At 50.6% G+C, this 12,375-nt stretch overlaps 1 protein-coding gene across 6 annotated transcripts in view; it reads right to left on the bottom strand.

Annotated features, from left to right (window-relative positions):
• The window catches only part of IKZF1 (IKAROS family zinc finger 1), a 94,093-nt gene that overhangs the window by 11,094 nt on the left and 70,624 nt on the right, over positions 1–12,375 (bottom strand). For 4 of the 6 annotated variants that reach the window (XM_080818585.1, XM_080818586.1, XM_080818583.1 and 1 more), the window contains 3 exons: positions 9,248–9,415; positions 5,076–5,201; positions 580–714 (listed from right to left, as the gene is read on the bottom strand). In XM_080818585.1, coding sequence (XP_080674711.1) covers positions 580–714; positions 5,076–5,201; positions 9,248–9,415 — 429 coding nt within the window. The remainder of the gene's footprint in view (positions 1–579; positions 715–5,075; positions 5,202–9,247; positions 9,416–12,375) is intronic. The other 2 variants (XM_080818584.1, XM_080818588.1) reach the window with 1 other exon arrangement.

Below are 12,375 nucleotides of genomic sequence, written 5' to 3'. Positions count from 1 at the left end.
CGGCGAGCTCCTAGAGGAAAGGGCCACCTTGCTCTTCCCTTCATCCCTCAAAGCCCCTGGCATGGGCAGAGATCCCCCGGTGAGCACAGCCATCGTGGCTGTGCCCCCTCCCGCCTGGGCACTTCTCATTTGCCAGTTGCTCTGCAACCCAAGGTAGCCCACGCAGGGGGTATTACGAACTTCTGAGCCTCTAGGGCTCAGTGAGGCTGCTCAGGCAGCAGGTGAATGGGCCGTGCGGAGAGCCCCCGGCCACGCCAGGCCAACATTCTTGGCCCCGCGCGCACTGATCCGGCCGCCCTGGGAAGTGCCTGGTGTCCGCAGGCAGATCTCCTGGGTGCCCGGGTTGCTGTAAGACTACACCGAGGAGAAATTGCCCGGAGAAGACTTCTTCTGCGTAAGAAGTCTATTAGAAAAAGAGCCAAAATATTTAAGAAATATAAAGCCTACCGATTTTTGCTTTAAAAACAAACAAACAAACACGAGATTCTTTTTCTCTCTCCTACTCTCAACTAAGGACCAGCTGAGTCTAAAACACCCACACAGTTGTTTTTTAAGAGACAGCAAACGTTTGACTCTTACCAACAAATTTCTGAGGCATAGAGCTCTTACGTTTGGCGACGTTACTTGCTAGTCTGTCCAGCACGAGGGATCTCTCTGTTCCTATCTTGCACAGATCTTCTGCCATCTCACTGTGATTAGCTTCTTCTTTAATGACTAAAGTCAAAGACAGTTAGAGAGGCCAGTTTAGAAACGCTTACAGTGAAAGGATTGGGTTGCGTCCAGCGTTAAATCTGACATTTGTTACGTGCCGACGAGAACCGGGCCCTTCTCAGGGATTACTCCTAATCTCCCCGGCAACTCTCCCGGCAGACAGAGGCTGCCCACGGCCACCTGCTAATGACACCTGGAGACAGCACATTATCTCCCACGACCCAAGGGAACGAGCACCACCCCTGTCACCAGAAGCCGGATGTGGTGAAGCCCTTGGGTCCCTCTGACACGTCCTCTTAACTTTTCAAGGGCTCCCAAATCCACTACCTCAGTCAGTCCTGACATCAGCCTGCTGAGAGTCACAGACCTGTCCGAGCTGGAAACGATCGCGGTCCGACGCCCTCGGCTGGCACCGCGAAGTGAGAGGCAGGAGTACTACAGCGCATCCCGGCAACACGGGGGACAAGCCAGAGTCCCCGACCCCCGAACACACAGCAAACTCGGAAGATCAGGGCTCTCTAACCGCAGAACACCTAGATGCCGCGGGTCAGTGCTGACATGGGGAGCACGGCCAGCCCGTCTTTATTTCCCTACGCGATCCTTCTTCCCATGACTGAAGAGATAACGCTGTGTCCTGTGGGGTCCGTCCGCATCCCAGACTCTATGGCTGGGTGTCTGGGGTAGAACTCTTTCTCCTGCCTGAAATTTATCCTAACGGACGAGGAGCTGAAAGTGTCAGTTGTATCCCAAAGAGCTGCTCACTCTTTCCAGCACCGTTTCTGAAGCCTCCACCTCAGCCCCACGGCCATCCCCCTCCCCACCCTCGTTGCTCGGCTACAACACGCTGATTTAGCACAGGTGCGCTCCTATTCTAAGTCAGAACTTAGCTGCATGCGAACACAGCACCAGACAGGACTCCTCCTTTTTTGAAAATGCCAATCCTCTCCTCTGTTCTTCTAGGCACCCTCACGATACTCCCCTACAACGGACAGACACATTTTACGTGAAAACCAGGCCTGGATTCGGGAAGACACGAGCCTGCCCTGTCCGGCCCTCCCCTTCGTCCCTCCCACCTTTGCTTCCGGCCCCAGCACGGTGAGGTAGCTCATTACGTCCCGGGCCTTGGCTGCCAAGATGATTTCTAAGTGTTTCTGGTCTTAGATGGCCTTAGGAAGGCCATTTTGGAAACATATATTTCAAATTGGTTATTATTGCTGGTATAGGACATTTTTTAACATTGGAAATGCGTGTTTGCTATTCGATGGGCAAACATAATCGTCTACACCCGATGTAGATGAAGGCTATGCACAAAACCCACGCGGCCCAATTCTAGACAGGTACGTGTGACCTATTGAGCTCATAGGCGTCCTCACATGTTCCTCCTTCTCCACTAAGCACGACTCCCCCCACCCCACCCCTGCCCCGGGGCACCTGCAGCACTTACGTCCCCACCCAGCCACAGGGCCTCCTGGGAGCAGAGATGCTCAGCGTCATCACAGTGAAGGACAAAACAGTCCAAAGATCGCAGATCGGTGCCTACCCTGTGTTTCATGCTCTTCACCCTAAGAGCTGTAACATGATTTGTGCACCTGATGGATCATCTTCCAAACGCTCAAAAGAAACTCATTTTTTTTTTCCCATAAAGGGAATTACAACAGAGGACCAACAAGCCTTTAACTAAGTAAAGTTATATTCAGAAAAATTAAATGTTCCCACCTCCTAGCTGAGCCAGGCTTTGTTTTTACCAAATCCCAAAGAACGGCCCTAACCTAAGAGGACTGAGGCGGGGAGAGGCTGTCTGGGTGTCCCTCTGAGCACTGAGGGGGCTGGCCCCAGGCACCGTGGGAGGGACGGGGCGTGAGAAGGCACAGGTTCAGCCAGACCTGGCACAGGACATCTAAGTGAGCAAGGACCATCCCCCCCACCCCTGTCCACACCCCAGCAGCCCACTGCCTGCCCTCTGAATCCCAGATGTCAGCTTGTAGGACTGGCCCTGAAGTGCTTTTATGGGTTCCCTCCACAGGCCGAGTGCCTTCACGGCACACAGGAAGTCTTCTTCATCTCCCAAACACAGCAACAGAAGGACAAACCACTGTGGTATTCCCAGCGGTCCGATCACCGAAGGGAACAAATCAGCATTTCAAGACAGAAATAATCCTGGCTGGCCAGGGGGGGTAATACATGTGTCGCTGACCTAATATGCTCACTGACCCAGACAACCAACCGAGGACACCTGCCAGGTGTCAAGGCTTCGGTGCCTGACATTTGTATGTTCACATGAGTGCGTGATGCGCGTCTACACTCCCTGCCGTCTCCTCTTTCGCCCAGAGCCTTTCTACGAGGTTGGCCAGGCAGGAATTCCCACTCCTTCTTGAGAGCCCAGGCTCACGTTCACAAACGGATTCGGAGACGCAACTTGACCCCAGGTCTCAGGGACACAAAGCCTGACTCCCCTGGATCGGCCCTGGCTGACGTGCTAGAGTGTTCCTTCAGCGGTAAGATGGCGGAGAGAGCCGATGGGCTCGGTCTGCGTCTCTTGCCCATTTTGTCTTCGAAATTCCATGTGTATGGTTTTAGGGGAAATTCAGATCACTGTGCTAGAGGGCTCGGTAGGGTAAGTAAGAAATGGCAGCGAATATCTTGGGTAGATAAATGGCTTATTTAAACATGGGCCAGTCCATTTTGGAAACATATATTTCAAATAGGTTATTACTACTTTTATACGCAATTTTTCAACACTGGAAATGTGTGTTTTTCATTAAATGGGGAGACATAAATGCACCCCTTGATTTATATGAAGGATATATACAAAATCCATAAAAAAAAAATCCTACTGGTCATACCCTTGACCTATAGAGCTTATATGCTTCCTCTGACGTCCCTCCTTCTCGGCAAAGTGGGGCACTGTGGCACTTACTTCTAGGATCCGTTAGTCTACTTTTGGCAGGAAAACACAATGTCTGCATGTTTAGATTTTATTCTGAAGGATCATCATCATCCTCTCATCCTTCGGACACCACCTTGGCGTTTGGCCACAAATTGATGACTATCACATTATCATTACTGTTTTACTGCCTAATTTCCACTCTTCTAGTAACCCTTGATACCCTTCCATTCTAGAAACAGACCTCAGACTTTGAGGAAGGCTAACTGAGAATTTAACGGGATCTCCCCATTTTATAGGCAAGAAGGGTAAGGCCCAGAAAGATCAATGGTCAAGCCCCAGATCCACAGCTGATGGCTGGGGATGGCAGCCTTGGAACCACAGAGCTCTGGCCATGAGACACACAGCCCTGGTGCCAAATATATTTGACTCTTAGAACTTAGAACTGTTTGTCTCTCCTGCTCTCACTGGTCCTTAATCTGAGTGTTCCTGTACCTACTCGGTCCCTCTCAACCACACACTCAAAAATGGGTAGGACCCTATGTGTATGTGCTACGTGTATTTCACCCTAAGAAAAATCCAGTAAGAGGCCACATAAAATTTAAAATGATACAAGTGATCTGCGTGTTCCCTGGTCAGTTTCCTTTATGAGCCATTCATTCAAGTCCGCGAGCTTACGGAGGTTTTGCAAAATTTTCAACTCTTAATTTAACTTCTGCTCCTGAGTCCAACGACGATCCTTCCCTTGGCGGAGCCGAGCAAACGGTGTTTTGAAAGAGGTTAGCTTCAGTTAATCTATTCATAAATTTCTTATGTCTTAAAAAGTTAGAAAGGGTGCCTTTTATACCACCGCCGTCCCTCTGAGTAAATGCAGCCTCCTGCAAATTCAGCCATCTGTTCCCATCCTTCACCTTACATTATCTAAGATCAGAGTCAAACGCTATCTCCTGATGGGATGCCGCAAGCATCAAGGCTCATAAGAAGAAAGCAGCCTTTCCTCGAACCCTCTGACAGCCGCAATCCTCTGGACTGTCAGGGTTTTCCAAGGAGCTCACCTGTTCCAGGCAGGCGATGACTGAAAACCCAGCCTGAAAGCTTTTATTCAATCAACCTCATGAAAAAAAATAGTTTTTTGAACAAGACTTCATATCTAATTTTGATTACTAAGCACAAAGAAGTAACCGATACTCCAAAGTTTAAAAAAAAAAAATCACCCAATCCAAGAAAAAAACCCTAAAGTTTCAGGGGTCACTATTATCTTAGATACTTCCCCAGCTTCCAAGAGGAGGGGTTCAAGGTCAGGCTCTCTCTGGTGAGATGGGGGCTTCAGAAGTCGGGAAGCACAGTGAGCTCGGGGTGAGACCACCACTCTTTGGTGGCCCAAAGAGTCCGTCTGTCCTGGTGGTGGTGGCACGCACACCGGGAGCTCTGTGCCCGGGGCCCGTCTTCACCGCGAGCTGGGGAGGGAGAGCCAGCTTACCTGGGTACAGGGTGCTTGGAAGACCCATGCTTTGCAAGTAGTTGTGGCAACGCTCCTTATGTTCCTCTAAAGAGCTGCGCTGTTTATAGCTTCGGCCACAATATCCACATTTGTGAGGTTTGCCAACTGCGGAAAACACAATTGAGTTTGAGACCTCAATTAAGTGTTGGCCTTATGAGTAATGGGAATGCATGCAATACAATTATTATCAAAAAGGCAAAAAAAAAAAAAAAAGGACTCCTCTACTCTTGAGAGCTAAAAGCCTTATGGACTCAGTCAAACTTGCTAAACTTAATAATGTTAATGCCCTGGGGTTTCTTTGATTGAACCAAGAACTCCTGTGAGTCTTGCTTCATCTTGATTTACCCATGGTCCTGGCTACCCAATTCTCTTGGACTTCAATCACTTCTTTAACTGGAGGAAACGGGCCACAGCAGTGGGATCAGGGGGGGTATGGAGACGTGAGGACAGCATCTTCACTGTGGGCCAGATCCAAATGCAGCCAAAGTGGATTAAATTCCAGGATACTCAACTGGATAATCTGAGGTCTCTAAGAAACCATAGTGGATAAGTATACACTAATGAATGAGCATTCATTTCCAAAATGTATTTCCTTGTTCTAGTTTAGAGAAAGCTCTGCATCTCCCCCAAAACTGATGGATGGCGTGGTTTCGGAGATCAGCCCTGTCCAACAGAACTTCCTGTGAAGACGGAGGTGCTCACCACCTGCAACTGTCCAATGAGACAGCTACTGTGCTGTTCAATATGGCAGCCATCAGCCCCACATGACTACTGAGCATTCAAAGTATGGCTAGAGTCACCACAGAATGAAGTTTTGATTTTGTTTAAGTTCAGTCGATTAAACTTATAATTTAAATACCATATATGGCTAATGGCTACCATATTAAGCATTGCAGTTCTACATGATGGGTTTGGTTCTTCCCAAACTTTATTACTGAGAGGTATTTTAGGGAAAGAAGACTAATGCAAATTCATATCATGCTTAAGCTTAAAGACTTTAATACACAGTACCTTCAGAGATGAAAAAAGGTAAAGTATCCTTATTTATGTGAGGAATATAAATTTCTATCCTCAGACCAGAATCTCCTCTGACTTTCTTCTTATGTTGTTAGATTTCACAGATTTGAATGTATTGTATAAAAATCCACACCATCCAAATAGGAATGTTTGGTAAAATGGTTTAACCAAAGCTTCAGTCTCTTCCCCAGATGAACAGAAGCGATGGTTTAAGAAGACTAAGACAAAAAACACAATCTGACTTCTGGAACATTTAACAGAGGAGGAAATCGGTGGGTCTTTGTCCGTGGAAAACACTGTATCACTAAGATCAGGGAAGTAACACCGAAATATATGTTACCTAAAATTGCACATTTTATCGAGTACTAGCTTTAGAAATTAATAGAATATAGACAACCCCTCAATGCCCTTTCCTAGAAAAGCTACCACTTAAGCAAATTCATGTATATATGACCCAGTGCCTGAACATCCATTTTTCTAAATATATGATTACTTTTAACTCTGGATCATAAGAAATATGTTCATGGTAAGAAACTAAAGTATACCTTGCAGCAGAACCCATATTCTGAAGGAAAGAAAGTCTCTAGCTCAGCTCTCAACTCCCAAAGAAAGCAGTGAGGAATGTCTTCCCTACCTTGCCAGGTACTCAAGTCCTCCTCTTATCAGTATGGGACACATTTTATGCCTATATTATCACCACTAATGTGTTGGTCTTTGGCACCTCAGGCTACCACCAGGGGCCAGAGAAAGTTATGAGGTTGATCATGGCTTTAGTGGAATGGGGGAGTGGCCCCATTCGGCTCTTTTCTAAGAGTTGCGTGTCAACGGCACTCTTAGATGCCTTTATCACCAGCGGCCCCGGGTCAATGGCACAGTGTCGGCTGCTCGCTCAGCACTGCATCCACAGCAGAGATAAGCTGTCCGAGGCTACCACTCTTGTATGAAATTATTCAAGTCACTGGCCATGCTTAGAGCAGGACACCACCAACACGCCTTGAAGGAAATAAGCAGGCATGGAGCCAGAGTAACCAAAAATACTGTGTTAGATGTTCCAGACTTCACGGTGGGTAGGAGAGCAGAGAGAGACATCCCTTCGAGTTTCAAGGACTGATATGCAAGAGAGATTTCTGTTGCAAATCAGAGTCACTTGGGGATGATGGTGACGTGGTTGGTGTCACCTAGGGATGGGTCTTTATGTTTTCCACCTCCGTGGCATTGTGCTTCCTACCAACCCTGACGCAGGCCTGTTGTCAACTGCGCTGATGTCCACCTGACCTGCATGAATGATATGCGTGAAGTTCCTTTGTCCTAGATCACCTGTCGGGCTCTGCCCGCTGCTGGCATAAGGGTCACATCTGAAGCCTTGCATTTAGTTCACTTCTAGGGGGCGACATGCATGCTCCTCATTACTGACACACTGTAAACACTGAGGGATGCTCACTGTGGTCCTCCCACTTCGAGGGAGCCAGCTGTTTGAACGGTGCCCTGCGGCAAAGCCCGCCCCAGCCCTCAGCACGGACCCCTGGGGGCGAAGGGGTGGCATTTGGGAACCTCCTCCATGGTGACTACTAAGGAGATCAGCATGGGGAGGAGATGACGTGACTGGACTCCGACAGGGAACCAGCACTCCCAGGGTGCCTGCGACCACCCCGCTGGCCTCCCTGTGAGCTCCTGCAAGCACAGCTCCAGGAGAAAGGCTGTGTTCCCACAACACGGGCTAAAATGCCTACCACACCCCCTTCTGGGGCCGTGTAGAGAATTACACATCCCCGTGGACCTTCTCTGAAGTTAAACCTCAGAAACTCACCTTTCGGCGTGGACTCAAGCCCCTCACCTGTTGGAAGTCTCTCTTGAAGCCTCCCACCTCCTCACACCTCCCCACCCCCGTGGAGACTGGCGGTCCCCTCCCTGCGCTCCCACTAGCCCCTCACACACTTGGGTCAACACACGGGCAACACACTGGCACTTCACTACTTCCCACCAGGCCCCTCCACAGAGAGAGGGGCCCCGGGGTGCTCCGTAATTGCTCAGTAGCAAAGGAAGAGGCCCAGGAAGAGGCCACTAGAACCTCGCCACGACCTACACCCATCACATTTGGGAAGGAGACAGCCCGATTCTAGGCAGGCTTTCCCAGGGACGCAGCATCCCTGCCCCCGCGGGACAGCGAGGCTCTGGGGGTGTTGGCAGGGAGCTGGTCCAAGCCTCTTCCTCCCCAGCAGAGCCCCGCTCCACAGAAGTCGCCGACCAGCCGGTGGTCCAGATGATGAGCTCCGGGAGGGCAGGGGTTAAGTGTCCCAGCTGGACGGAAGGCCCCTCTCTGCTCCTCTGTCCTGCTAGACCACGGGGCCCCTTGATAGAATAGAAGGTCCCTCAGGAGGCAGAAGACGGATCCCAAAGGTGGATGTGCGCTTCGCAGGCTGGGAGAATTGGGGAACAGTCCAACGTCTGTGGTAATCACGATCCAGACTCTGGATTACTCCGCATGCGTTTGCTAAAATTCTGGTAAGAGCCCCAGAGTGGCCTGTCTGCTGAGGCCTGTCTGGCTTCTGGCACGAGTCAGGGTCAGGCCCAGACAGGGAGGCCTGCCCCCGGGGAGGGGGGTGGGGGCAGTCTGGTCCTCAGTCAGGACGCGTGGCCACAGACCCTACTCACCTTCTCTCTCAGCTTTGCAAAGAAACTACGCCAGTGACAGTGACCGCTACCGGAGTCCTCTGCGTAAAGCAGAAACACGTGTGGCCTGGCCAATGTCATCAAGAAGCGTCCCTGGGAACTTTCTGGGCCTTAGCAGAGCGCTGGGTGACAGGGGAGCCGGCAGAGTCCCGCAGAAGAGCCTCGCTGACTGAGCACCCCGGGAAGAGGAGGTCTTCCTGGAAAGAGTGTCTGCAAAGCGGGACTGTGTGTGTGTGTGTGTGTGTGTGTGTGTGACTGTGAGTGTGCGTGTGCTCCCACCCGCACCCTCCGCCCCGTGGGGGTCCGAACTTGCACGGGGGCGCTGCTGCCCCAGTCCCTGAGGGGTACGGGGGCCCGGTGGGGGGACAGTGCGTGGGCCCAGGCCCAGCCCACGGGGGGTCCCGCGCATAGGCACACGCGCAAGCCCGGCCTGGACGCCTGGCACCTGCGCCCGGAGGACCTACCGGAGTGCGTCCTCAGGTGGCCCGTGAGGGCGTCGCGCCGGCGGCACGCGTAGTTGCAGAGGTGGCACTTGAAGGGCTTCTCCCCGGAGTGCAGCTTGATGTGTCGAAGCAGGTTGCCCTTCTGCGTGAACGAGGCCCCGCACTGGTTGCACTGGAAAGGCCGTTCCCCTGGGAGGGCGAGAGGGACGGGTGAGAGCAGCGCGGGGACGCGAGGAGCACCCGGCGAGGACCTCGTTTCCCACGGGGCCCGGAGACTGCCACCGGCTGCAGGTTTGATCGAACACGAGGCTTTCAGACTAAACCTGCCAGCTCCTTAACGCTTCACTGGTTGGGTCAATTTGATCTGAAAATCTAATTTTTTTCCCCTAAATCAGAATGGCACATCACAATGCAAATTCAAACTCATTTAAATAAAGTGACTGCAACATTTTGTGATGAAGAGCCACTCTTCCTGATCAGCAGTTTTGGAATAAACCAATATCCAATTTTGCGTGTTGTGGCATTTGGTGGGGTTTTTAATGTGGCTTTTTTCAAAGGGTCTTTAAAATACGCCACTGAAGCAGCAAAATAAAAAGGAAACTCATTAAAAATGCATTTCAGGATCACAAGTTCATTTCAGCGTTACATTCTTATATTTAAATGAAAGGCACTTCATTATAACAGTTATAATAACTTCTTTTCATTTACATTTTTCCTGTATTTTGCCTTTCAATTTCTTCTCCATTACCTGTCTGTCCCTACGCAGGCGAATCAGGAAGGAGACAGACAGAGTGTGAGGCTCAGAGAGAGAGAGAGAGAAGGAGAAAGATTGAATAAAATGAGAAGTTAAGGAACTGTGAAGGATACTCCACATGGTCCAAAGAGACGTCCCAGGGCCCCCGTGGCAGGCCGTCCGAGCCAGAGGCGCTCGGAGACTTCGGGCTTTTTCCTTCTCCCAAATCCTAAAACCACTAAGCTACCACTGGCCTATCTCCGCAGAAGATCAGGTGTAATTTCAGTACGAGTCGCCTAAGAGATGCAATTCCGCTGTGATTGGGAATTCTTCTAGGGGAGCCCCGGCTGTGTGTGGCAGCGCTCGTCCCCGTGGGTTCAGGATCTGACAAAGGGACGTGCAGGCATCTGTGAGAAAGAAACACGCCACTGAGCAGTCCTGGGTCTTGGACTCCAATTCGGTGACCGTTTTCCTTAGCTCTTGTGTAGAAAGGATGACACACTGGTCAGGTTTAAGTAAACACTAAAGCTCTTTGGAAAACAACTGCTTTTTTTTTCCTTCCTTTTTTTCTTTTTTTTTTTTTTTTAAAGAAGAGCTGTCTGTGCCCACAATATCTGGTGTTGAGATAGCATGAAAAAAACAAAAACAAAAACAAAAAACAACCCAAAACACACACACTTCCTGGTAACGGGTTTTTCTTAGGAAAAAAGAATGTGTGAACATGTGTATTTAACAATGTTCTCAATTGCTTAATGTGGTTTTGGCGCAGAAGGAGGCACTTACCAAAAGCAACTAGCAGAAGCCTGTCTGGGTCTATTCAAACCTATACTAGCTTCAGTGGAAAAGTTCAGATCGGCCCCGGGATGTCGTGATTATCACCACTTGTATTTTTCAGTGGGCCGGACAAAGCTGCTACAGTAAAGATGGAAACTAGCTTGCAATGATATTGAATTATAGGCCAGTCGGAGGGATCCCAATACCCACGGGGACGTATTGGGTATTTTCCCCAGTCGGCATCTGAGGTGGACTTGGCTGGGCAAAATGTCAGGCAGGAGAGAGGTGACTGTGATCCTGACTAGCTCGGGCTAAAATCTCAAAGAGCTGGTGGCCGGGTGGCCCCCAGGAACCTCCACTAGGGAGAGATCATAACTTATTAGAAACACCTCTGAGCCTTCATCACACACACGGGCGTGAATGTGCATATTTTAACTCTAAGTAGATGCACGGGAAAAGAGAAATCACTGGTCCTCAGGGGCCAGGTGAGACCAGCAGGGTGCAATGGATCCTGGCAGAGTGGACCTCTGGCTGAATGTTCCGGAAAGGCCATCAGTCGGGAGAGCTCACACCACCCAAAATGCATACAGGGAGGGTGGAGGCCATACGTGGGGAACAGGTGTGTGTGGCGTGACCCAAAGCTAGCCAGCTGTGTGAAGGAGCCCTTCCAGGCTGACGAGGCACTCGAGATCCGAAGGGCTGGAGGCAGAGGGCAGAACCCAGGTCGGACCCTGCCGGGGAGCCCTTGTCTGTGTAGGAGCTGCAGCCGCGGACCCAGGAGGGACTGCGCAATCAAGCCATGCCCCCCGCCCGCGAGACAGGGCGAGGAGGAAAGCAAGGCGGCCGTGGCTTTGAGAGTGAAATCTGTCTTCTAATTTGAGTCAACAGTTCTCGTGTATCTTGCTGTGCCTGGTGTCTTAATCCTGCTGGCAAGCTTTCCTGGAAATCTATTTGTTTCTGATCGCCTGTGCTGGCATGAATATGTAACACGGGACACGGAGACTCCCGAACACGGCATTCTCCGAAGTGACAACCCGGGGTTCAGCTCGAGGTAGTTTCCCTCTGGAGGTGTTGTTAGCAGGACAGGGGACACGGCCCCGCTGCGGGGGACAGAACACAGCCCCCGTTACCTCTGCTCCCCCGGAGCTGAGGCTCCAGCGGCAACCGCTTCCCTCCTCTGGTCCCCAGCTTGCTTCTTGCAGCTAAGTGACAGCAAGCTCTCCAAGGCTGGGTTTCTTTTCCTTGGTGGGATGAAGGCTTTATCATCCTCATTAACTCAACATTAAGTTTTTACTCTCAGGGTCTACAGGTGTCCATGCCAGGGACCCTCTGTAAAAAGGTCTGAGCCCCTTGGATGTCTCCATCATAAAACTTAAGGGGGGATATCAGAAGAAGGTAGATTACAGAACATATACCTGAGCTGGCAGAATGAACTTGGGCCCGTGCCAGCCACACCTCGGAGCTGATTGCTCTCTGATGCTGGTGATGATGGGGACAGGGGGGAAGCCCGAGACTGTCCAGGGTCACCATAATTCAGACACATTTCTTGATCTTGATCACTCACAGTCCCATCACTTAGGACGACACTGCTGCGTATTTGCGTGGCGGGGTTTCCCCTGCATTGTGTGGCTCTTTCGTACCA

The sequence above is a fragment of the Martes martes genome, assembly GCF_963455335.1.
Source record: "Martes martes genome assembly, chromosome: 11".
In the NCBI taxonomy this organism is placed as follows: Eukaryota; Metazoa; Chordata; class Mammalia; order Carnivora; family Mustelidae; genus Martes; species Martes martes.
Note: the sequence above shows the minus strand (reverse complement) of the source record. Positions and strands in the feature narration are given on the sequence as shown.